We start from the raw sequence: 23,034 nt of genomic DNA on the forward strand, positions 1-23,034 counted from the left end.
GATCAGGTTGATGTGCTTATTGACACCTCACCTCCCTCTCACTTCTTTCCCCTCCTCATGTCCCGTCTCCCCTCCCTCTATCCATCTATCCCTCAATCCATCACCTTCCTTTAAAAGCCTGTTAGGAAACCCAATACCTTTCATTAGCACAAAAAGATTAGCTTTTTAGCAGGAGGGGAGTGTATGTGTGTGTGTGAGTGAGAGAGAGAGAGAGAAAGAGAGAAAGAGAGAGAGGGAGCAGAGAAACAGTGGGTGGGAGGGATAAATAAAGATAATCAAAGATGCCTGTGCCAGACAGCCACTTAGCTTAACCTACAGTGAGCTGAGCACATTCAAACACAAGCACATAGTTACACACATACTTACAAGATATTACACACCTCACGACACTGATATCGAAGGGTTTGGAACAATTTTGAGAGTTTCATTCCAAAATAAGAAAACTGACAGACTACTACAAAATGATTTCTGGCATGAAAGTAAAGCCGATTATGGATTATAATTAAAGTTACGAGTCATCTTAATCTCTTTGCTTCCAAAATAGTCGTGGTTTTGATGATACAATCATTTGGGCAGTTTAAATGTTAACTGATGAATTTCAGATGAAATCGGGATGAAATAGCATGAAAGACATCATAAAGTCAATGATTGAGAGGGAAATCATATTGTGCTTTACATATTTTTGATGACTTACATACACTGTGAGAAAGACAGAGATCTTCAATAATCCAACAGACATAAGATGTTATGTTTGAGGCAAGAGGCAACCTCCAGGGCTGAAAAATGAAGCCAACAGGGAAGTGCCAAAAACTGCAGTTATTCGAATGGATGCTTGACGCTGGCTCCAAAAGAGTGTCAATCTCCACAGACTCATGTTAAAATGACTAACTTTACAGCAGAAGTAAACATTTTTTTCTCAACAGCTAATTTTCCCGTTTGTGGCAAATGTAGGGGAGGGGGGTTCATTTTTATACAACTCACCCGTTCTGACAGTGTACTGCTTTGAGTGACAGGTGGGGGAGCATATGCTTGTCATAAACCGGTATGCACCAAAATCTCAGCTCCACACCTCTGCCTATTTTTTTGATTAGCCGGGAGTTAGGCAGAGTCGGGCACTGCCAAGATGGTGACGGCAGAGCAGCCCACTCCAAGCTTTAAAACCACTCTTCAGCTACCTATAGGTGACATCATGGAGGTTATGTCCATTTTAATTTACAGTCTATGAGTTATCCTCAACTTCACAATATTTTGTTTGGTGTCAGTAGACATGAAGGAACAGCTATACCATTTCTCTACTCTAACTCTTGTGTGTTTGACTGAGGTATGTGTTTATTGTGTATGTGTGTGATTGTTTGACCCTGGGGAATACCACTGTGCATAGTAATTGATCTTGCTGGCCACCTAGGGGCAGCACAACACAGTGTAAACACAGCATTCATATATTACCACCCTATAAATCAAATATATAAAAAAAAAGCAAAACAATGAGCTGAAAGACACTAAATTGTAGCATCCAGAGACAATTCTCTCCTTCTTGAGGCACTGTGCTTTGAATCTTTTGAAGTATTCTTTCTCTTTCTTGAGCAGCAGCTGGTTTTTGTTTACTCTCTGCTGAATCCAAATAGCATTATGTCGTCGGTATTTTATTTACAGTGTGATTTGGCTTTATAAATCAAAATGTAATGAAGGTAAAAAACTGCTTTTCCTACATTACCACTTATGGAATTAACTTATGTATTTCTGTTCCAAAATGAATATAAGTTTAATGTGTAATCAAAGCTGAGTTTTTACACTTACACATTCATGCCAATATACAATATGTCCGGTTCAGTATGTGTACGCAATGTTTTCAAGGGCCCCCTGTGCAAAGCCAATTCTCCTGGGGGCAATAAAGGTTTATATTGATTCATAACAAAGTATGAGGTAGACGCACACATACACACACACACACACACATACACATACACATAAACACAAACATACGTATATCAATCCTGTTAATCCTGTCCTATCGGTATAGACACACACTCATTAGGCACATTTTGAGTAATCTCAGTGGACGTGCCATCAGTAAAAACAAGTAAAAACAATACCAAAGCATTTCCCTTGGGATACGATGGTAGTCCCAAACACACCTTCCAGCACATACACACACACACACACAAGCAGAAAACACATAGTTATTTAACCCACTATTTCCCTGGAGAGAGGGTCTTTAACAGTAACAAAGCAGCATCCAATCACTTACATGCTTTTCCCTGGTGCCTCCTCTTTCCATACAAAACAATCTGGAGAACAAGATTACACACACACACACACACACACACACACACACAAAAGCATACATGCGCACACTCACTCACATACACACACATGTCTTCACCTAATACCCATCAGCTTTTGGGACAGAGGAAAATCTATATTTCATCCGAGAAGCTGAGGTGTTTGTGCACACGCTGAGTTTGTTTGTCATTAGGTCTAACCCCTGTGGTTCACCTAATCAGGTTGCTGTGTATGTGTGTGTGCGTTTAATTCTGTCAGCGAGGGTTTGAGAAAAGAGAGAATATGACTGGGTGTGTGTGCGTGTGGTTGACAACTGTAGAGGAGTGAGAGTTGTGGGAGACAGAATCGTGCAAGCACACTCTCGAGGCTGAATTAAAGTTATCGATCAGCCATGGCATGCTCTCAACCAGAGATCAAGGCTTAACCCGGATCAATGACTAATCTGTTTGTTTGTGTGTGCGCGTGTTTTTATGCATCATCTCAATTTCCATCTTTCTAGCTGCATTAATAGTCTTAGACTTCACATATTTTATCACCAGGCTCTTTCCTCGCCACCAAACTCTGATGTAGACTAAGAGTTTGTAGACATTCTAGCTAGGGGATCTATGAGGTTGTACTTTTGACTTGATGATGCCAAGATGAAAAGTGAGGGGATTTATAGCAATCCATCCAATATTTCACTCAAAACCACAAACGTCAGCTACATGAGTGCACTAGAGGAAAAAAAAGGGATCAGCAAAGTCATTAGGATTCATCCACTGTTCATGTCAATCCAAACTAGTGGACTGACTGGCAAAACCGACCAACAGAATTGCCATTCCTGTAGCTCTGCTGTGTATAAAAGTGTGATTAACAAGTTGGTCTAGTGAACAGAAAGACCATCTTTCACCCAGAAGGGATTCTGGCCTGTGCTGCTACAACAAGCATTCAGTCTGCTGAAGTGTCCTTGAGCAAGATTTTGTTCTGCAGCTGAGAGAATTCCCTCTTTGGTAGTCAAGCATCACATAAAAAAAAAAAAAAATCTGACAGCATCCGAGTAGTCCCTGCAGCACACTACACACACACACACACCTGATAAATGGTTGGTGGGCAGCTTGAAGCCCTGTCCTCATGACCAGCCAACCTTGCCTGTGGCCTGAACTCTGCACTCAACTAACAATTACTCAGAGTTTCCCAAAGCATTTCAGTCCAAATCTGCCCACTTTCCATACAATAACAATGGAAGATCAAGCGTCTCTCTGCTAACAAGGACATCAGACAGCACCACAGTTAACCTATATGCAACATTAAACTAATTGCCGGCCACTGCAATAATTGCGAATGAATGGCACCAAAATGACAGACAATCAGTCTCTGTGCCCTACGATTTTATTCATCAGTATGAAACCTCAGTCTATCATTTCGCCTCTGTCTACCTTCATTAGCACGTCTTCACATGTAATGGCCAAGCACTGGCAGCCAATCAGACCAAGGATGTGGGTACAGTTAGCGTGTCAGTGCAATTCTCTGATTTGTTCTCGCATACATTTTAATGGAACCGTGGAAAAGCTTGGTTGCTTTCACCTCATTTGGCTAAACCACTGAGCATGAAAAAGATATAGGGTATAGTATGGTATTACTCTTTATCTAATCACATGGTGGAGGATCTTCTAAAGGAAGGGAAATGTCTTTGACGTGACACAGCTCTGCTGAGGAGCTTTACTTTTGTCACCTCTCATAAAAGTTAAGCAAACGAAGTGTTGCTATCCACCACATGAGACAATGGGGTATGTGTAATTTGCACAGAGGTTACCCAGGTGCATTTCACTCCTGCTTTATTGTTTTATGGTCTTAATATCTCTGAGGTGAGCAGATGATGATAAATCAATAGAAACAATACTTTCTCTCTACATCAAAGACCAAGGGAACATTCAGTGTGAGAGTCTGAATCTGTGCAAACATGTTTCTATTGGTTTGTGTGTACTAGTATCTGTGTGAATACCTATATCAATGTTTACTATACACCTGCAGTGAGAGTTATGCCAAATCCAATTCAGCTATTGACAAGGAGCAAACATAATACACATCTCCCCAGAGCTTTATATGGCTATACATGAGCAACAAGAGGACGGATGAGGCATGGGAGAAATTTAGAATTAGATCATCCAGGGGAGTTTCTCTGGAGCCTGATAGAGAAACAGCCCCATCTAGAGGATTTAAGCATGACTGTAAACCAACTCAGTCCCCCCCATACCCCCCACACCTCCGCTCATACAGGGAGGGTTGTGTGCCTAACTTTAAATTCCAGTGCATCTCTTTGTCTCAGCAAAGCTTAATGAGGCTCCTGAGCGCACGCCCAGGTGAACTTGCTGTAAGAGGAAACTACCTGTGTCTACCACAGCACAGAACAATGCTGGCCTTTTTTTTTATAAACAGAAAACACTGTATCTGCAGATTTTGGAGGGGACACTGCAGTACTTTGCCAGTGAAATAAGGGTGTTCTCTTACACAGAGTGCTACTTAGTGAACAATATCCTGGAAGTGGTCAGCATGGACTCAGCGTTTCTCAACACAAGTTGCTGGGGTCCCCTCAACTAGAAAGCACAAACATGCACGTGTGCACCCGCACACACTTGATATACTCAGAAGAGAGCAAGCTCAGGACTTAAATACACACACATCCTGGGAGACTGGCCATGCTCTCTAACCCCTTCCTGTGTATACAGACCTGCCTCTCAAATATCACTGAGTCCAGACAGAGGAGAAAGACCTTTGCAGAACAAAGCAGAGGTCTGATAAGGAATAGCTTGCTGGTGACACTCTGCCTTTTCTCCTAACTACAAAGAGACTGCCTGCCCCTGGTGGCTTGTCCGAATTGTCCCCCTTTCTTGACTCATTTCTAGTTGGAGAAAAACACCAAAGACATAGAAACAGAAAAGATGGAAGGCAATTTTGAAGTTGGACAAGATTGGTGTGATGAATGGGAGAGGGAGAAAGTTGCAGAGGGTTGTGGGGATGAAGAGACAGACAGAGGATTAGTAACTGAGAGGGATTCAGCTTGGTAACCTTGACAAGAGGGGTCACATTTCATCCAAACTGACTCTCACTGTAAGGTAACTAAGGCGTCAACTAAGTGCTTACATTTTCACATATATAGTTCCCAAAGTAAAATATCAAACTGCAAAGTTGTACAATACATTAGCATAAAATACACATTAAAATGGTGTTAGCTTGCTCTAACCAACTCCACAGATCAGCCAATATTGCTTTTGCATGTGCATGTGCATGTCTGTATGTGTGTGTCCAAAAGAGCTGGCAGCCATGCAGAGGTATGAGACAGATGTGTGTGTCGGTCATTACTGTAATCGCTCCATTTACTTCATCTACCCTGGGAGGGATGGCTGGTCAGCACCATCTGGACACATACAAACACACACACATACACACAGACACAGACACAGACACACACACACACACACACACACACACACACACACACACACACACACACACACACACACACCAATTGCCAGCCATGGTAGGGTTTCATGGGAAGTCAGCCAGCAACAGGAGGGAAGCTTTGAAATGATCATTATATGTGTGTGTGAGTGTATGTGTGTTTGTGACAGTGTGTGTGTGCATTTGCCATCTTTGTCACTGTCTCAATTTCTCTCTTTCCCTGGTGACATTTTTCTCTGTACAGTTCTCTTCTTACTTTTTTCCTCCCCTCGTCTTCATCCTTCTTTTCCATCCATTTCTCTGCCTCCCCTGAGTCCATCTCCTTCAGAAATACATGAATCTGTGGTTTCTCCCCAGAGACTACAAGACAAAATGAAAAAGGCCACGGCTAGTAGTACCAAAGTGCGGACATGTTCGAGACACCCAGTGCCTGAGGAGATGATGGTCATCATGGCGTGCATGTGTGTGTGTGTGTGTGTGTGTGTGTGTGTGTGTGTGTGTGTGTGTGTGCGCGCACGGTTGAAAGATACAGAGACCTCAAGCTCATCTACATGTCATTTCCTCCCCTGACTGAGGACAGGGGAAAGGGTGATGAGGAGAGGAGTAGAGGAGCGGTTAAGGAGAGAGACAGAGAGCGAGCCAGGCTGAAGCTCCGGACTCAAGAGCAGCAGCCCGATCGGCAAGCAACACGTAGTCATGGCAACAGCAAATGGAGAAAGTGAGGACGAGAAGTGGAGAAACAGAGGAGAAGAAAAGAAATGAGGGAGATGCTTCAGGTTAAAGTATATTGCTGAGAGATTAAAAAAAGAGTTTAGCTTGTGCTTTGCTACACTGGGGCAGAATATTACATTCACTTACAGGTGATATTTCAGTTACATCAAGAGCTGGGAGTTTAAATATCGCCTGAGGATAAGTTTTTCCATTTGTCCTCTTACTCCTCATGTTTACATTACTCGGCAATGACTCTGTTCGGAACTACACTTGAATATTTATCACCAGTAGCCGGCCAAGTCTCTATTCTGCTGTTGCTCTTCTGCTCCTTCATCACTCTATTCTCCTTCTCATTTGTATTCTGTAAGCTCGCCGCCCCTCCTCATTCTCCACCCCGGCACACACCCTCTCTCTCCCCCCCGTTGCCTCTCCATTGGCTCCCTCTCCTGCTCCTCTTGTCACCCTGTTGTCCTAAGATCTCTTTTTCTGGCCTACATCCCTCCATCCCTGCAGAGCAGAGCTGACATTGGGCCTGAGGTCGGAGAGATGGGCAGTCATGCTCCTGCTGTCAGCAGGCTCAAATGGGCTTAGATACAGTGTGTGTGGAGACACCCAAGGGACACCCTCCACAAGCCTTGGGCTCCAGACAGCCATACGCACATAAACCCCACGCATTCAATCACACACTTTCGTTGGCACGTAATAACAGAAATACACACACACACACACACATATATGTACATTATGAACAACCAGAACTGCAGCTTCACATATCATATAAAGGACATTCAATCGAGCAGCCTGACACACATACGCAAAATTAATGTGTGAAGAGTACATATGCAAACACACACAAAACCTACGCACATGCATTCGCTTATGCAAACAGAGCGAGGCATGGAATTACAGATTTCAGAAAGGACAAATTCCCTTGGAGAACTGCCATGGATTATTGGCCGGTATTTGCCAGTGTTGTGAACAATGGAAATATTCACTGTAGATTAATGCTGAGCACTTATGTTAAAAATAAAGCCATAAACCTCCAAAGGTCATTTACATCCATTAAGTATTTATACGTCATGTTGACTGAAAACTCACTCCCATCAATTGTATGCACATTTAAAAGTGAAAATTAAGTCAAAAGGGGAGTGATTACAGAAAGCAGAGTGGCTGAATGAACAAGGGAATGTTGTATAATGTAATGGCAGCATTTAAACTGCATTTACACACTTTGTAGGAATAATAGAGATGAGGACATTTTACAGGTGTTAAATCACTTGGTTTTGACAGGCTGTCTAGTGAAAGGATGCTTATTTTATGTACTTGCAGGCATTGCACAGCGCTGCAGTATATGTGGATCAAATGTATGACCGTTAGGTTAGCATTACACTCAAATGTCAGTCATCCTAGAAAAGCTCTATCCTCTCCAGTCAGCCCAGTTTAAATTGGGATATGATTACATCCATGTATTAAGGTTAGAGTCAGAATGTGCAGGATCTTTAAAAGGGTAATCATTGCTGTGGTATTTTAAGTAACACAGTTAGAGAAATGTCCCATTTTTCCATGTTTTCACATAAATGGCATAACATGTGTAATAGGATGTCATGGCTAGGGTCACTTTGGATTACAGTTGCAGGATGCCGTCAAAAACACTGTACCACACTGCCCCCGTGTGGTGATGATACACACTGCATAATCTAATCACACAGCACTCATCTATCTGGATGAATTTTACTTGAAAGGCCTTTTCTCTTCTCAGCATTACATTTTTAAAAATCTGAACCGAGATGTTCTGTCATCTGACGCATACAGTAATCTGTAATTTCTCAAATTACACTAACTATTCGTTACCAAACAACACATCTTTGACTCATGCCATATCCCTGAAAACCTTTTAAGTGTATTATAGGTGTAATATCCTTACCTGTCCTGGAGGGGTCACTGTAGTAAGGTCTCCTCTGAAGGCTCAGGTTACAGGATAGGGTTGCAGGCCCCGCAGGCTACACAAATAGCCTGTGCCGTGCAGGATAATGAAGTGAGACCACACTGCATTGTCACAGTGATAAGTTAACCTGTCCATCAAGGTGTGTATCAGTTTTCCAGCTGACATCCCGCAGAGCTGCAGAGGAGATAGGAAACATAAAGTCGAGACGACAGAAAGAGTTCGACAGTGTTACGTTTCGGGAAATGTCTATTTGTAGCTTCTGAGCTTGACAAGAAGGAGAGGTGAGTTTGTACCTTTTGTCGCACTCTGTGTGATTCTCTTTTCTGGTTTCACATCCCCTACACACTGAGTAAAGTACTAGTGGCCTGTATTTCTGCTTCCCGCCAGCTGAGTCTTCATGGCTGATTCCACCGGCAGCAGCAGTAACAGTGGTGGTTTAGGCAGCGGAGGCACTGGAGGAGTCCGTATACCCCAGGAGCCCTCTCTCAAAGCTGGGGTGATGTTGTCAGATGAGAGGGTGGACTTCCTTCGGGAGCAGGCCTTCTGTGTGCTGCGAGTGAAAACGGATAAGTGGAACCGCTTCATCGGAGCAGAGGAGAACCAGAAGATTCTACTGGATTACTTGGACCACATCTGGACCAACAGGCTGCTGCTCTTCACTGGACCTGGTGGGACACTGCACGCAGGGGATGCTCAGGTAAGAGAAACAATACACACCCAGTGATAAATACACACAGAAACACAGTGAGTGTCTAGAAAGTTCAGGCACCTATCTTCATAAAAGTATAATTTTCTTTTTCATCTCCCCATCATCTAAAGTCAATTTTGTAGGCAAATTCAATTATGGTGATAGCCTTGAGTAAATATTTAATAGAATAGTTCATCTGTTGTTCCCTGTATGCATTGTATGTTAAAAATTATGTATACAAACATCCCTGAGGTAAAGAGACGTGCAGAGTGGTTGAGGCAAATTAAAATATCTATTTGTCTAGGAGGACACATTTAAAAAAAAAAAAAAAAAAAAAAAAAAAAACATATCAGCAAAATTTCTCACACTCTTATGCATTCACAATTACATACTGCAAATGAATTTAGCTGCTAAACATGGCAATAAGCTGACATGCAGGTATATACTGTAAGTCTTTAACAAAATCTCCTGGGCTTGCCATCTCCACCCCATCTAACATACACATTCTTTGAAATAAGTCACTACTTATTTCTGGTGCTTTCAATGCTGTTGAAAGCATTCCTACTGTTTTTGCATCTGTGAAGATGTCCCCACCTTGGAAGACCAAGTTGCTGTGTCTGCTAAAGAAGGGCGTAAAGAGAATCACCCGGCAAGGATTCAGACACCAACTCCGGTTAGGAGAGGTGCCTGGATATCCCATGGAGCACCTTCCTGTTGTCATCTCAGAGGTGGGCTAGTGTGTGTGTGTGTGTGTGTGTGAGAGAGAGTGTGTGAGAAAGCGTACAGGTGTCCCAACTCACACAGAGATGCAGGTGGCATTGTGTCTGTGTACATGATGGAACTCATGGGTTTTACAATCTAGAGACTGGCATGACGTAACAAAGGTAGAATGCATTGCGAGTGTATGTGTGTGTGTGTGTGTGTGTGTGTGTGTGTGTGTGTGTATGTGTGTGTATGTCCACAGTTACCTTGAAAACAGCTTGTGTGACCACTGCATGCACAGGTGCTGGTGTGTGTGCTGTCCAATGGTCTGAACCATGAAGACTGGCCGCGGGTGGTGTCTGATGACATCCACAGGCACCTGGAGAAGCTGAGGAGTAGGGTGGTGACTCTGAGAGGCCGCGCGGAGGGGCGAACACTGCTTCCCCTGCCGCTGTGTGTAGAGAGGGCACGGCCTCAGGACATTGGCCTCAGGTCAGTGTGTGTTCATGTGTGGTCCGCATGTGTGTGCGTTAGCAAGTAACAGAATAATATGTCCAGTACAGAGGTGTTAGGTTGATAGCCGAATAATTGCCAACCTTAATTTGTATTTTCATTGCACATTCTGACGCTAGAAATGGTGTGTTAACCCGAACACTTGTCGGTATTTAAATGGCCGTTATCATATCGTAGATTAACAATGAAAGACATGCTAGTCTTTGTCGCTAGTTAAAAAGCTTTAGGAAACCCACACCGCATCTCCACATTCATTAAATGCTCCACCGATGTAAAGACTCGACGCTGCTCTGAACTTCTGTGAACTTGTAGCCGGAAATGACGACTGCCCGCTTTCCTTGTATGACCCTATGACCCAGTAACAAAACAAAAAAATAATAATAATTAGAAATGATAAACAATTATTTAAGAAAAACACAGAACTAAACGTTTTATTAGCAGTTAAAATGATCTACATTAATCTACTTGTATTGTGTTTCTTCGTATTTAATAACATTTCAAGTGTTGTTCAAAACAAGCAAAGTCAAACGCTATTTCAAAGGCCATAAGAGTCATAGTAGTCACAACTTTGGGAGATCGAGCAAATTTTTTTATTTTGGAGCAGACAGCCTATTTAAATTACAGTTAGCTAGAGTATATAGAGTAGAAGAGTAGTATATAGAAGTATATAGAAAGTCTTTGAGGATTAATAGCTCTGTTATTCCACAAGTGTTGTCAGTTTGACTAAATAGTTGCGCTATTGTTAGCTCTGTTGGTGTTAGTAAGTTTCTCTTGTAGCTTTTATAAAAGCATCTGTCAAACTAATGAACATATTTACAACTACCTAAAACAACATAGTTATGTTTTTGGTTGGCTGACATTCATATTCCACAGTCCATATTGCCATTTTTACCCACACTGATTGTCCCTCTCTCTGTCTCCATCAGCCCCACTGGTTGGCCACTGGACCGTGGCTTGTTATACTCTATAGAAACTCTGATAGTTCAGTGGTCCGGACAGATATGGAATATCCTGAAGAAAGACTCTGGCATGGTGCTGCTCCGTGGAGACCACCCAGGCCCCAACGTGGAGCTCCAGTTTTGGACCACTCAGAGAGAAAACCTGCAGGGCATCAACTCGCAAGTATGAGACGGGTTCTGTGGAGGCTGGCAGGGGTGCAATCACTTCAATATATAAACTGAAACGACAGTTCTCAGATTAAAGGTGTTTTTATGTCATATTAGCTATTGTTATTCTTGAAGACTATTTTTTGGGTCCACCGTTTGCTTGAGAGCACTGAATTGCTTAATATCAGCAGACCCCAAATGTGTTGAATGACATACTTAATCTGTCACACTAATGGAATATTTATCTTTCCACATCAGCCCAGGTGATATACATCCTACTATGATGTCTTTGTTTTCAGATCCAGAGCCCCAAAGTGGACCAGATCATGGAGATCCTGAGAAGAGTCAAAAGCAGTTACTACTCATCCTTTAAGGATGTCTGCCTCAAAGTCAACGAGGGTAGATCAGCATTACTCATTTATCAGTGCAAATGAATTAATTTTCTCATTTCTTATTTTGTTTTACTTAAGGAAAAAAAATAATTCTTTCAATGCAAAAGTTTGTTTTTTTTCTTCATATTCACTAGTTCTGAATTTCAAATTTACACTCTAATGCAGCTTTATTTCACCTTTTTTGTATCATCTCATGCTCATTTACATGACAATCACGTTGCTGCTTTTGCTAGAAATTGTCTATTTAAGAACACAGCTATTAGTCTACTGTATGATTTCAGTTCTGTTGCATTACCTCCCTATTAGGGCCATGTTATAAATTAGTACATCTGTATGTGATAATTCTAGCTGTACTGGAAGCAGAGGACATAGATTTGTATCTACGCCCTCTGAGGAGACTGATCAGCAGCTTAGAGGAGACGAGTTTCCCTTGCGTAGACGCTCTGCTGCCTCCTCTCTTCCACACACTCTGTCTCATCTGGAGCCGTTCCCAGTACTACTGCACTCCACAGCGCATGGTGGTCCTCCTGCAGGAGTTCTGTAACCTGATCATTGAAAAGGTACAGTGATGCATCTCTATGCTTCTGTGAAAGAAATGAGGAGAAATTAAATAATTGTTCATGGAAATGATTGTGTTTGTCCTCAGGCCTTTGCCTACCTTATCCCAGAGGAACTGTTTAAGATGGAGCTTGAGGAGGGGGTGGAGAGAGTCCAGATAACCATCTCAGTTCTGCGCACCTTCAAGCAGTTGTTTCATGCTCACCGTCAGCGGATCCCTAAGTACTACAGACACAGTCAGACCATCAAGCTGTGGGACTTTCCAGCTACACTTGTGTTCCAGCGTTCAGACCGCATCATGGAAAGGCTGCTCATGATCGAGGTGCATGGGTTTACAAGCATAGCTCTGTGTAGTTGGTTTCCTGGCTGTCATCTAAAAAAAAAAAAAAGATTCTTGAACAGTTTTCCTCAAGAATACATTTTATCTTGGTATCAATAACAACAAATGTTCTTTTCAACACACAGTTTACATCAATGAAACTGTTGTATATTAATTTTAAAGGTATATTTTTGATTTATTGTTGTGAATAGAAAAACCGCCACCTCACATAAGTGCTTTTAACTACCTTTACCCCCATCCAATGACCCTCATTAGTGGCTGTTTGGTTCTCTCATCTATAGGAACTTTTTGCTACAGCACTGGACTTTCTGAAGCTGGAGAAGATTGAACTGGGTGGATCCAGAGGGAAAGTCCTCAGCGAGATGGTCTTCAGCATGAGCGAGGAGTTTCATGACCGCTGGCGGGCCCTCAGGGAGAGCAAATATGATCCCTTGGACTATACTAATGATGTGAGGCCTCATGAGAGTGTTGCAGTTGTGTTTGACATCATACTGCTATTTGATGAATAAGCCCCAAAGGGCTGTGATTCACAGCCATTTGTAAGTGGAATTGAAAGTCACAGCCAAATAATAAAAAATAACAATTAGATGTTATTTTTCTGCCCAGCGGTAGAGTAATTGAAAAGTAGCAAAGCAAAGTAGTTGCTAAGCAACACACAAGAACCAGTGACAGCAGTTATTATTTGTCAGTGCATCAATATTTAATTTACTAGATATTTTACAGCTATTTTACAACATCTTCCAGTGTGACTCAGCCAATCTAAACTGGAACTCAATCAGAAATTGATCTGTGTTAAAATATATATTTTTGCAAGTGTGTTATTTCAGCAACTGCTGATCAACTGAGCTAAGGTGAACTTGAAGTACTGCACTTAAAATATTATGAAATAAAAATAGCCCAATAATAAAAATGGATCAAAGCTTTATAATCAGAGAAGGGACTGGAAATATCCACAATTTCCTGTCTAATGCCATCCTTTGTCTAGGATTTTGTGCGTCACTACAGGCACTTTATGGAGCAGAACAGAGATTTTGACCAGAGGCTTGGGACTGTCCTCAATCTGGCTTTCCAGCACTCCAAAAACCTGAAGTCCACCTTTAAGGTAAGTCTGTTACACCTGAACTCCTCCTACAATCCCACTCTTTACAAATACACTGTACTTTAAGGACATCAAGGGACATCAGGGGAGCACATGAAGAACATTTATCACATTTATATCAGCTGAGAAGCATTTTATTCATTAATTTCAACTTGTTGGTGTTTTCTATTAAAGGTCATTCGATCTCCAAAGTAATGCAGATACTTTTGGGCATCATACTGTGTCTTCTGTACACCGTCTTAAAACTGTTTTTGTCCCATCTAGTTGTTAAAGATTTTCGGCACCCTGCTTGAGAGACCCAGGATCCACCAGCTGTTTTCTCCTAACTACAACATGTTGTTGACCATGTTCAACCAGGAAATAGACCACTGTCAGTTTATACTTGATCAACACAGAGATGGGGTAAGAGAGGTGGAACAGCGATAATCATTTTTATATGTCATAGAAATTTGAATATTGACACACTTACTTCAGAATATATAAAAATACACCATATGATCAAACTACAGCCAGTTACCAACAGTAACAGGAAAGCCCCTAACAGCTTATTATGATACTAGCATCACACAATTAACTAAACATCTGATACGAATGTGACTCAACCTGAACCAAATTAATTAAGTCTTTGTTCTTCAGATGCGGTCAGGCTGTGCAGTCCTGGGGAAAAATATGCCATCAGTGGCCGGCAACCTCAAACGCTCACAGGAGCTTCGAACTCGCATCCTGACCAACAGGAGTAACCTTTGCCAGCTGGCCCATATGTACGGACCGATTGTACACACATACACACACACACACAATTTCATCAGTATCAGCATTTGAGATCCAGCAGATCTGTTGTAGTGTTAATCATAATATTCACGGATAGACACACAATCAGAAATCCTCATCTGAGGTGTGACGTTTACTTGAAATGTTTTGTTTAAAAAAAACTAAATCTAAACTCTTCAATACTTAGTTTGAAAGTTAATATTTGCAAGATGTTCCCTCAGTTCATAACTCTGATACTGCACTCACTTTTGATTTCAGTATTTAGTACAGGAGGTATCAGATCTTTGAAAACAGTGTTAATCTTATTTTGGAATAAAATTCTAGCATACATACTGCAAGAATGTCAATGCATACAAGCTAATGTACAAACAAGATCCTTCCTTGCATCGCTTACTTCCAGGCCTCTGGGGTGTGCTGAAGCGGACGATGTCCTCCGGAAGTGTGAGCATGTTCTGGAGGTTCTGGACCAGCATGACGAGGAGCTGTTCTCAGAGTGGACTGAGGGCTTGGAGGAAATCTGTGAAACCCACCAGAAGGAACCATTGCTCACACTGGACACTGACACAGGCCTGTTCCAGGTCAACTTCAGTCCTGCTGTAAGCACAAAAAAGATGCAATCACCGAAACATATATTAAACATATTAATCAGAGTAAAATTTTTAAATGTAGTGTGCTTTTCTGGTGTTGAATTGATGCAGAAATGCTTTTAAAGTCGTACCTGCTCTCATATAAGATAAAGGATAATGCAAACTGTGAACTACAATGAAACATTGTACAAATCCTTCTGTAATCAAACTTGGTAAGTTGAGTTAACATCATAAATAAGCAAAATCCTTTACATATATGTATATTTCTGCTGCAACATGTCACTGATTACTACAACACATTACCTATTTAGCCTGAATTAAATTCATGATTTCATGAATTTAGTATAGGCTTCACTGATTCATTTTCTTTTCCCAACATCCAGTTGTTGTGCCCCAAATTACCAGAATTAGTGGTTTGCTTTGAAACAGAGGAACTATTTTGCAGTAGCAGCAATAACCACAGTGTGTGAACAGATGAAGAAAATCATAAAACATAATCAACGTAAAATCAGAGAAACAAGATGTTGTGTTTCCCGAAAAGCGCAGCAGCAATGAATATGTTTAACCAGTAATGTCAAAATCAAGCATTCTTATCCAAGGATAAACAACTTATCTGATGTACTGTTCACATTTCTTCTAACATACCACATCATGTATATGTGCCCTTAGTTAAAACAATGATTGACCTTTATGTATCTACCACTCAACTATTCATAAGTCTAAATGAGATCTGCAGTTTATGGTCCTGATCTGTAGATTTATTCCTGTGGAGGTAAAAGGGGAAAAAAACACTTGAGCTTTCGATTCATCAAATTGTTGATTGCATTTTCTCCTCATCGCTCTCCCCAGTTGACATCAGTGCTAAGGGAGGTGAAGTATCTGGGTATGTTGAAGAACCAAAACATTCCTAAAGCAGCTCTCCATCTCTACTCCAAACGGGAGAGACTCTACATGGTGGGTAGCAAAGCTCCTAATGTCGCATTGGGCATTGTGTTTGACGACTGATTGTTCATGTATGAGCTGCGGAGACAGCAACAGTGAATTGTTTGTTGATCTATTATATGTCAAAAACATCTGATACACTTTGTACCATGTAGTACACGCAGACACTGACCTTGGTGACCCAGTGGTACAACCAGCTCCAAAGTACCATCCTGGCTGTAGAGCTGGGATTGGTGAAAGACGAGATGGACGGGACAAAACAACAGCTTGATCCGGCTCTCCAGGAGCTTACCTGGGCTCAGGATGACCTATGGGACTACATTCAGAGCACACGAGACCTGGTTAAGGTACTGAACATTTCTTATCTACAGTATATAATGTTAATGCTAGTGAGTGAGTATTTTCAGTACACATGTTGACACTATTCTGCTATACATACGGCTTGTCTCAGTTGTATTTTTAGTTGAAATGCAAAAAAGACTTGTGGTTCATTTTAGAGTGAGTTTAATAGCATTCTCCTCGTGTGCTCCAAGCTTTGCTCAGTTATAGAAAAAACACCCAACAAAACTAAAACAAAAAGCAACATGGAGCTGTTCATCAAAGGCTAATTACTGGCTGTAATCGGTGTTCTCTTTTGCCATCACCAGAGCATCTCTAGTCATGTCCAGAAGAGCAAAGCTAATGTAGAGGCTATCCAGGCCCTTATGGGTAAATTCAGCCACCGGGCCTTCATCACCAGAAAGAGCCATGGTTCTGCTCTCCTCATCTTCTCTGACATCGAGGAGAGTGTTTCCAAACAGCATGCTCTCATCGCCAGCACAGGGGAGCAGATACACAAACTTCTGCAGGTATATTGACACGCCTCACCGAGAAGGATTTGTTCACATATTGTAGATGTTTACATCTCCCTTATATCCCTCTAACGCATCACTTTTCCACTGTGCTCCAGGAGAACCAGTCTCTGCTCGGCGTGACAGACCTGAACAGCAGCGAGTGGCAGGCCTACACGGACCATGTGGATCGGATGATCTTGGCAGGTTTCTCCAGCGCAGTGCGGTGCTCCCTGCAGTACCTCATGGACAACACAGATGCAGCCCAGCGCATTACACCACTGTTTGAGGTCCAGCTGGTACTCAACAGCAATGAGATGACCTTTGACCCCTCATTCGACTTCAGCAACAGCGGTAACTTCTATGATATTGTGGATAAGATGGTGGCCAACATCACAAACATGGCGTCCTTCATTCCCAGGGTGGCAAATCATAAACAACTGGAAAACTATCAGGTGCTGTACCGTTTAGATTATAGGCTTATACACAGTATGCATGCATACATATGTATACTGCATACACATACAGAAATATATTTGCCTGCTGACACAGAAATCTTTAACACTGCTATGCCACGCCATCTTGTCTGCTCATCTTGTAGTGTGACATAAATGAAATGGATGATTTGTCAGCGATGTGCCATGTCATCCGCTCACGGGCACGTTCAGCTATCACTAAGGTGAGTGTTTGGTTTCTGTCCACACCTAAAGGCCCATTTATTATGCTCACAGTTTTTTAAATGTAAAGACTGATGACTTTCAGGTCAGGGAATACCAGGGATCGTTTGCCAGCTACAGCTACCTCTGGACTGATGACAGGTCAGATGTGGTTTCCTGTTGTTCTCTGTAATTTTACAAATGTCTTAATTATAATTCTCATTACTTGAAATACGATAAATAAAATTTTGAGAGAAAAGCAAAGCCTTTCCGGTCTTTTTCTGTCTCTCTTTTTTTTTTTTTTTTACATTTCACAGGTCTGAATTCATGAGGCAGTTTCTGCTTTATGGCCATGTTTTAAGTACAGAAGAGGCTGAGCTGTATGCCGACTATGAACTGAAAAAGAACCCACCCACCCTGGATAACTTCAAAGAGCAGGTGTGCTTCGCCAGCCTTTAATATTCCTGCATTTAACCACCATTTAGCGTTTTTCACAGATCCGGTCAGAGCAACCACAGTCTCTTTCTTTTCTCTTTGGCCGAGTTCCCTGAGTTGTCGTATCATTCGTCATTCCAGATTAACCTGTTTGAGTCCCTGTATGTACGAGTGAGCAAGATGGAGGACAGGAGGGTGTTTTATGGCTGGCTGCAGCTCGACATCAGACCCTTCAAGCACACACTGATGAATGTCATCAAGCGGTGGAGCTGGATGTTCAAGGAGCACCTGCTGAACCATGTGAACCAGAGGTGAGACACAAGCACACACAAGGACAGATGAGTGTAAAAACACAATATATCACTCTAAATGGATTTAAAATCTTTTAAGATTCCTCTCCACTGTGAAACCTAACATCATCCTCCTTCCCCTCTATCCCGCAGCGTGAGGGAATTATCCTCTTTTGTCCAGGACACAGCCCACGGTCTCTGTAACAAGGTGTCAGATGGCGACTATGCAGGTCTTGTGGACATCATGGGACACCTCATGGCCATACGAGACAGACAGATCAGCACTGAGCAGCACTTCAAACCTCTCAAGTCCACTGCTGAACTCCTCAAGACATACGGACAGCAACTGCCTGAGAGCGTCTACACACAGCTAGAAGTTTGTGCCATTGTACAGATACACACATTTCCATGGATACTAGCAGAATCTGTGCTTTTGTCAGTAAGTTACGTTCTTCACACAGGAGCTGCCAGAGAAGTGGAAGAGTCTGAGGAAAATTGCCTTCACAGTCAAACATGAAGTGGCGCCTCTACAGTCAAATGAAGTTTCAGTTATACGCAGGAAATGTGTCCGGTTTGAGGTGAGGCTGTGTGTGAGCGGGGTAGGGTGTCAGTGTGGCAGCCCCTAACAAAGAGCTCAATATCTGACATTTAAACCTTCTCACTTTCTGTCCTACATTATATATGACTGACCGTACCCCCCCCCCAGTGCGGACAGTCACAGATGAAGAGCTGGAAACAGATATACAAAAAACCTGCAGCTTCTTTGAAAACTCAAATGTCCTGCTTTGCCTCCATGTTTTAGGTGAAACAGCTTGAGTTCAGAGAACAGTTTCGTACTGAAACTATCTTTAAAATCAGTGTGGAGGAGCCATATAGATTAATTGATAAGGTGAGATGAGAAGTGTGCATGATTACCCATTCAAAATTAAAAGGTCATACCTTGCAGTAGATGATTAAATAGAAAAATAAATTCCATTGTTTTTAATCAAATTGTAATGTGCAGCATTTCAAAATGTCGTTGTCTCCAGTCTAATCGAGCTGTAGCAGTGATGGAAGCGGAAATGAAGAAGCTGCAGGACACGGCTGATCTGTTTGAGGTCAGTTTCCTGGACTACAAGCAGCTTCGTCAGTGTCGCTCCGACATCATACTGGTCAAAGCGGTCTGGGACATGGTCATCTTTGTCAAGGTACACAGTTATTATCACAATAAGAAAAGGTTGGCACTTAACTATGATTGAGCTCCAATAGATTAACAGTTAACACACAAGACAGCACAGTGAGGCCCAGCCTTTGACTGCTCTCTGCTCTCATTTCTTTTTTCTCTGTAAAAGTCATTAGAGAATCACAGATTAAATATTTCCATTCTCCTCTACATGCCAGACCAGTATAGAGGATTGGACCAAGACTCCATGGAAGGAGATCAATGTTGAGCAGATGGACATGGAGCTCAGACGATTTGCCAAAGTATGGCAAGCTTCCACTGACAGACAGACATAATCTTACATTTTGGGTAGGATTAAGAAAAACTGTTAAATCTTTCCATAATTAATGACTATCTGCATCACACATTGAAGGAGATGAAGATGCTGGATAAGGAGGTGCGGGTGTGGGATGTCTACATGGGTCTGGAGGCAACTGTGAAGAACTTATTGACCTCTCTGAGAGCCGTCAACGAGCTGCAAAACTCTGCAGTTAGAGAAAGACACTGGCAACAGCTTATGAACACCACTGGGGTATGAGACTATCTCTGCTGCTTCACAGTGTCTCATAGCATCTGATTCAATAACGTTTCATCATTGATCACGTTCTGCACTGTGCATTTGCCATTCTATTGAGTTGAGCTCTCTTCTTCTTTAATCTAGTCTTCATGTACTGTGCCTTCATTCAACTATCCTACAGACTCCTCCAGGCCTTTAATGACCAGCACAGTTCAGTGAACCCAATTATCCAGATCTGAAATCTAATCACACTCATGGTTGCCTTGTTTTTTTTTTTGGCCCTCAGGTCAGGTTTGTAATGGGGGAGGGCACCACCCTGGGGGACCTCTTGGAACTGCACCTTCACCGTGTGGAGGATGAGGTCAAAAACATAGTGGACAAGGCTGTGAAAGAAATGGCCATAGAGAAGGTAGAAAGAGACCAACTTGTAATAGTATATTAGGATGTATATTGATGTTGTAGGGTCAAGACTATTAAACACAACAGACAGTTCCTTATTGAGTGTGTTATAGTCACTCATGTAATAGTTCAAAGTCACTGAGAGACATCAGTTCACATGGATGCACATTTGAGAAACTGTTTCTAATCTTAACAAAAAAAATGAACCTACACCACTGTCCAAATATCTTTGAACATTAATTTTAAATTCAACCATATTCTTAAATAAAGAGTTAATAAGATTTAAGTGATACACAAGGTTCAATTCACCTGTAGCTGATTTAAAGTACAAAAGACCACAAATCAGAGATCATGGCACAGATATGTGACAAACCATAAACTTAGTAAAATCTTTTTTGTTTAAGATGCTTCAAATGTCAGATGTCACATTTATAAAATAAACATTTTATACTTTTGCTTAGGTTTTGGCAGAGATAACCCAGACATGGAGTTTTATGTCGTTGTCATATGAGACTCACACCAGCACAGGCACCCCTCTGCTCAAGGCAGATGAGAATCTGATAGAGACACTGGAGGACAACCAGGTGAGTGGGTGTTATGGTACTGCTTCTCCACAGCATGTGATATATGACTTTCCTTCAGTTGTTCAATATATATATTATGATGTTTCATTATATAGTTTTGGTGTGAAACATTGGGTTTGGGGTTATTGGTGTCAAACTGACTCGCCGATCAAAACCAAAATGGTAAAAATAGTGAACGGGAAATACAGAATATTTCTCATTTTATATGTAGAACAGTGCACCAGAGAGGCTTCTTAGAGACCACTGTGTAAAGCACCTGTTTTATTTCTGTTCAGGTGCAGCTGCAGAACATCCTGATGAGTAAATATGTAGAGTACTTCCAGGCAGAGGTGAGTGGGTGGCAGAAGAAGCTGATGGTGGCTGACCTGGTCATCTCCTCCTGGATGTCTGTCCAGAGGACCTGGGCCCACCTTAACAGCATCTTCACCAACAGCCACGACATCCGCTGCCAGCTGGCCAATGACGCAGAGCGCTTCCAGGGAATCCATACTGACTTCCAGGTAACACATCCACATGGTAGAGCGAGGGCCTTTGTCAACTTTATAAACAGTGCATCTATCTCACCGTACCATTGCATTGTATCTCCTTTGCATTTTTTTCTTCTTTTTCATTGCCTCTTCTCTCACAGGGCTTGATGACTGAGGTGGTGCAGAACAGTAATGTGGTTGAGGTGACCAACCAGCCCAGCTTCCTGGAGAACCTGGAGACTTTGCAGCAGAGGCTGTCTGTGTGTGAGAAGGCCCTGGCCGAATACCTGGAGACCAAGAGGCTCACGTTCCCTAGATTTTACTTTGTCTCTGCCTCAGACCTGCTGGAGATTGTCTCCAAGGGAACACAGCCCAAACAGGTGATAGATTACAATTGAATTATGTTTTCTGAGAGATAGCCAGATTTATCAGTTCAACATTTTCTTAAACTGTGTCTTAACATTATGGAATGAAGAACATTGATTCTTGTTTTTTTTTTTTTTTTCATTGTCTTCTTCCAGTCACGAGATTACAGTTAACATTTCTAAAGGTTAGAAATGGAGCCATAGTCGGTGTGTTTGTGTGTGTGATTTCTAGGTGACCAGACACTTGCTGAAGCTGTTTGACAACATAGCAGATCTTTGCTTCAAGGACTCAGACAGAAATGGAGGAGGGGAGGAGGATGATGAGGCAGTTGCTATAGGGATGTACAGCCGAGAGGGAGAGTATGTTCCCTTCTCTGAGCCGTGTGTCTGTGAAGGACAGGTACTGAACAACAAAGTTTGATTTTTCATGTGTGCAAGTACAATTACAGTTATCACTGTATTCAACTATCACATCACTATGGTAGAGCTATAATAAACAACTTTCTCTGTATTGACATAATATGTACAGTAAGTATACAATCTTATGTGTATACATTTGCCATGTGCGATCATTTTCATGCTTTTTCCGAGCATTTTATACCATGGGATTCTACATTTATTTTTATTTACTTTTTTGACATTTTGTGTGTGTCTTCAGGCAGAGTGTTGGCTAAGTGCCTTGGAGAGCACCATGCGCTGTACTGTTCAGAAGGAGATCCAGGAGGCCGTAGCTGCCTATGAAGACAAACCACGAGACCAGTGGCTCTTTGATTACCCTGCACAGGTGTGATTATGTATGATCAGAAGAATTACCACTTTAACTTTACAAACATGGAAACAATCTGCATCTTTTTTTCCTTACCATTTATAGGTAGGGTTGACTGGCAGTCAGGTGTGGTGGGCCACAGATGTGGGCATTGCCTTCGAGAGGGTGGAGGAGGGATTTGAGACAGCTCTCAAAGACTACAACAGAAAACAGGTAGTACTAACACACTGGAACAAGATATTGTTACACTGATGGTTGAACATACTTCTTGATTTATTCAGTGATGTTTGCTGAATTCTGGTTTTCTAGATCACACAGCTGAACTTGCTTATCCACATGTTGCTCGGAGATTTAACTCCAGGAGACAGACAGAAAATTATGACTGTCTGTACAATTGATGTCCACGCTCGAGACGTGGTCGCCAATCTCATAACTCAGAAGGTAAAGCC

At 42.0% G+C, this 23,034-nt stretch overlaps 1 protein-coding gene across 1 annotated transcript in view; it reads left to right on the top strand.

Annotated features, from left to right (window-relative positions):
* Nucleotides 1-8,861: 8,861 nt before the first annotated feature.
* dnah9l (dynein, axonemal, heavy polypeptide 9 like) overlaps nucleotides 8,862-23,034 on the top strand; it is a 36,621-nt gene continuing 22,448 nt past the window's right edge. Inside the window, exons 1-34 of the mRNA XM_023428069.2 lie at nucleotides 8,862-9,074; nucleotides 9,650-9,793; nucleotides 10,069-10,259; nucleotides 11,207-11,402; nucleotides 11,686-11,785; nucleotides 12,127-12,338; nucleotides 12,425-12,658; nucleotides 12,958-13,125; nucleotides 13,662-13,778; nucleotides 14,040-14,177; nucleotides 14,412-14,536; nucleotides 14,947-15,142; nucleotides 15,983-16,087; nucleotides 16,231-16,422; nucleotides 16,723-16,923; nucleotides 17,025-17,360; nucleotides 17,507-17,584; nucleotides 17,668-17,723; nucleotides 17,879-17,999; nucleotides 18,138-18,307; nucleotides 18,440-18,662; nucleotides 18,748-18,864; nucleotides 19,089-19,175; nucleotides 19,315-19,473; nucleotides 19,667-19,750; nucleotides 19,861-20,019; nucleotides 20,291-20,413; nucleotides 20,865-20,987; nucleotides 21,263-21,487; nucleotides 21,616-21,834; nucleotides 22,052-22,219; nucleotides 22,478-22,603; nucleotides 22,691-22,798; nucleotides 22,895-23,026. Coding sequence (XP_023283837.2) covers nucleotides 8,877-9,074; nucleotides 9,650-9,793; nucleotides 10,069-10,259; nucleotides 11,207-11,402; nucleotides 11,686-11,785; nucleotides 12,127-12,338; nucleotides 12,425-12,658; nucleotides 12,958-13,125; nucleotides 13,662-13,778; nucleotides 14,040-14,177; nucleotides 14,412-14,536; nucleotides 14,947-15,142; nucleotides 15,983-16,087; nucleotides 16,231-16,422; nucleotides 16,723-16,923; nucleotides 17,025-17,360; nucleotides 17,507-17,584; nucleotides 17,668-17,723; nucleotides 17,879-17,999; nucleotides 18,138-18,307; nucleotides 18,440-18,662; nucleotides 18,748-18,864; nucleotides 19,089-19,175; nucleotides 19,315-19,473; nucleotides 19,667-19,750; nucleotides 19,861-20,019; nucleotides 20,291-20,413; nucleotides 20,865-20,987; nucleotides 21,263-21,487; nucleotides 21,616-21,834; nucleotides 22,052-22,219; nucleotides 22,478-22,603; nucleotides 22,691-22,798; nucleotides 22,895-23,026 — 5,331 coding nt within the window. The 5' untranslated portion in view covers nucleotides 8,862-8,876. The remainder of the gene's footprint in view (nucleotides 9,075-9,649; nucleotides 9,794-10,068; nucleotides 10,260-11,206; nucleotides 11,403-11,685; nucleotides 11,786-12,126; nucleotides 12,339-12,424; nucleotides 12,659-12,957; nucleotides 13,126-13,661; nucleotides 13,779-14,039; nucleotides 14,178-14,411; nucleotides 14,537-14,946; nucleotides 15,143-15,982; nucleotides 16,088-16,230; nucleotides 16,423-16,722; nucleotides 16,924-17,024; nucleotides 17,361-17,506; nucleotides 17,585-17,667; nucleotides 17,724-17,878; nucleotides 18,000-18,137; nucleotides 18,308-18,439; nucleotides 18,663-18,747; nucleotides 18,865-19,088; nucleotides 19,176-19,314; nucleotides 19,474-19,666; nucleotides 19,751-19,860; nucleotides 20,020-20,290; nucleotides 20,414-20,864; nucleotides 20,988-21,262; nucleotides 21,488-21,615; nucleotides 21,835-22,051; nucleotides 22,220-22,477; nucleotides 22,604-22,690; nucleotides 22,799-22,894; nucleotides 23,027-23,034) is intronic.

This window comes from Seriola lalandi, unplaced genomic scaffold (genome assembly GCF_002814215.2).
Source record: "Seriola lalandi dorsalis isolate HSWRI2012SDOR001 ecotype SW California unplaced genomic scaffold, Sedor1 jcf7180002054866, whole genome shotgun sequence".
NCBI classification, from domain to species: Eukaryota; Metazoa; Chordata; class Actinopteri; order Carangiformes; family Carangidae; genus Seriola; species Seriola lalandi.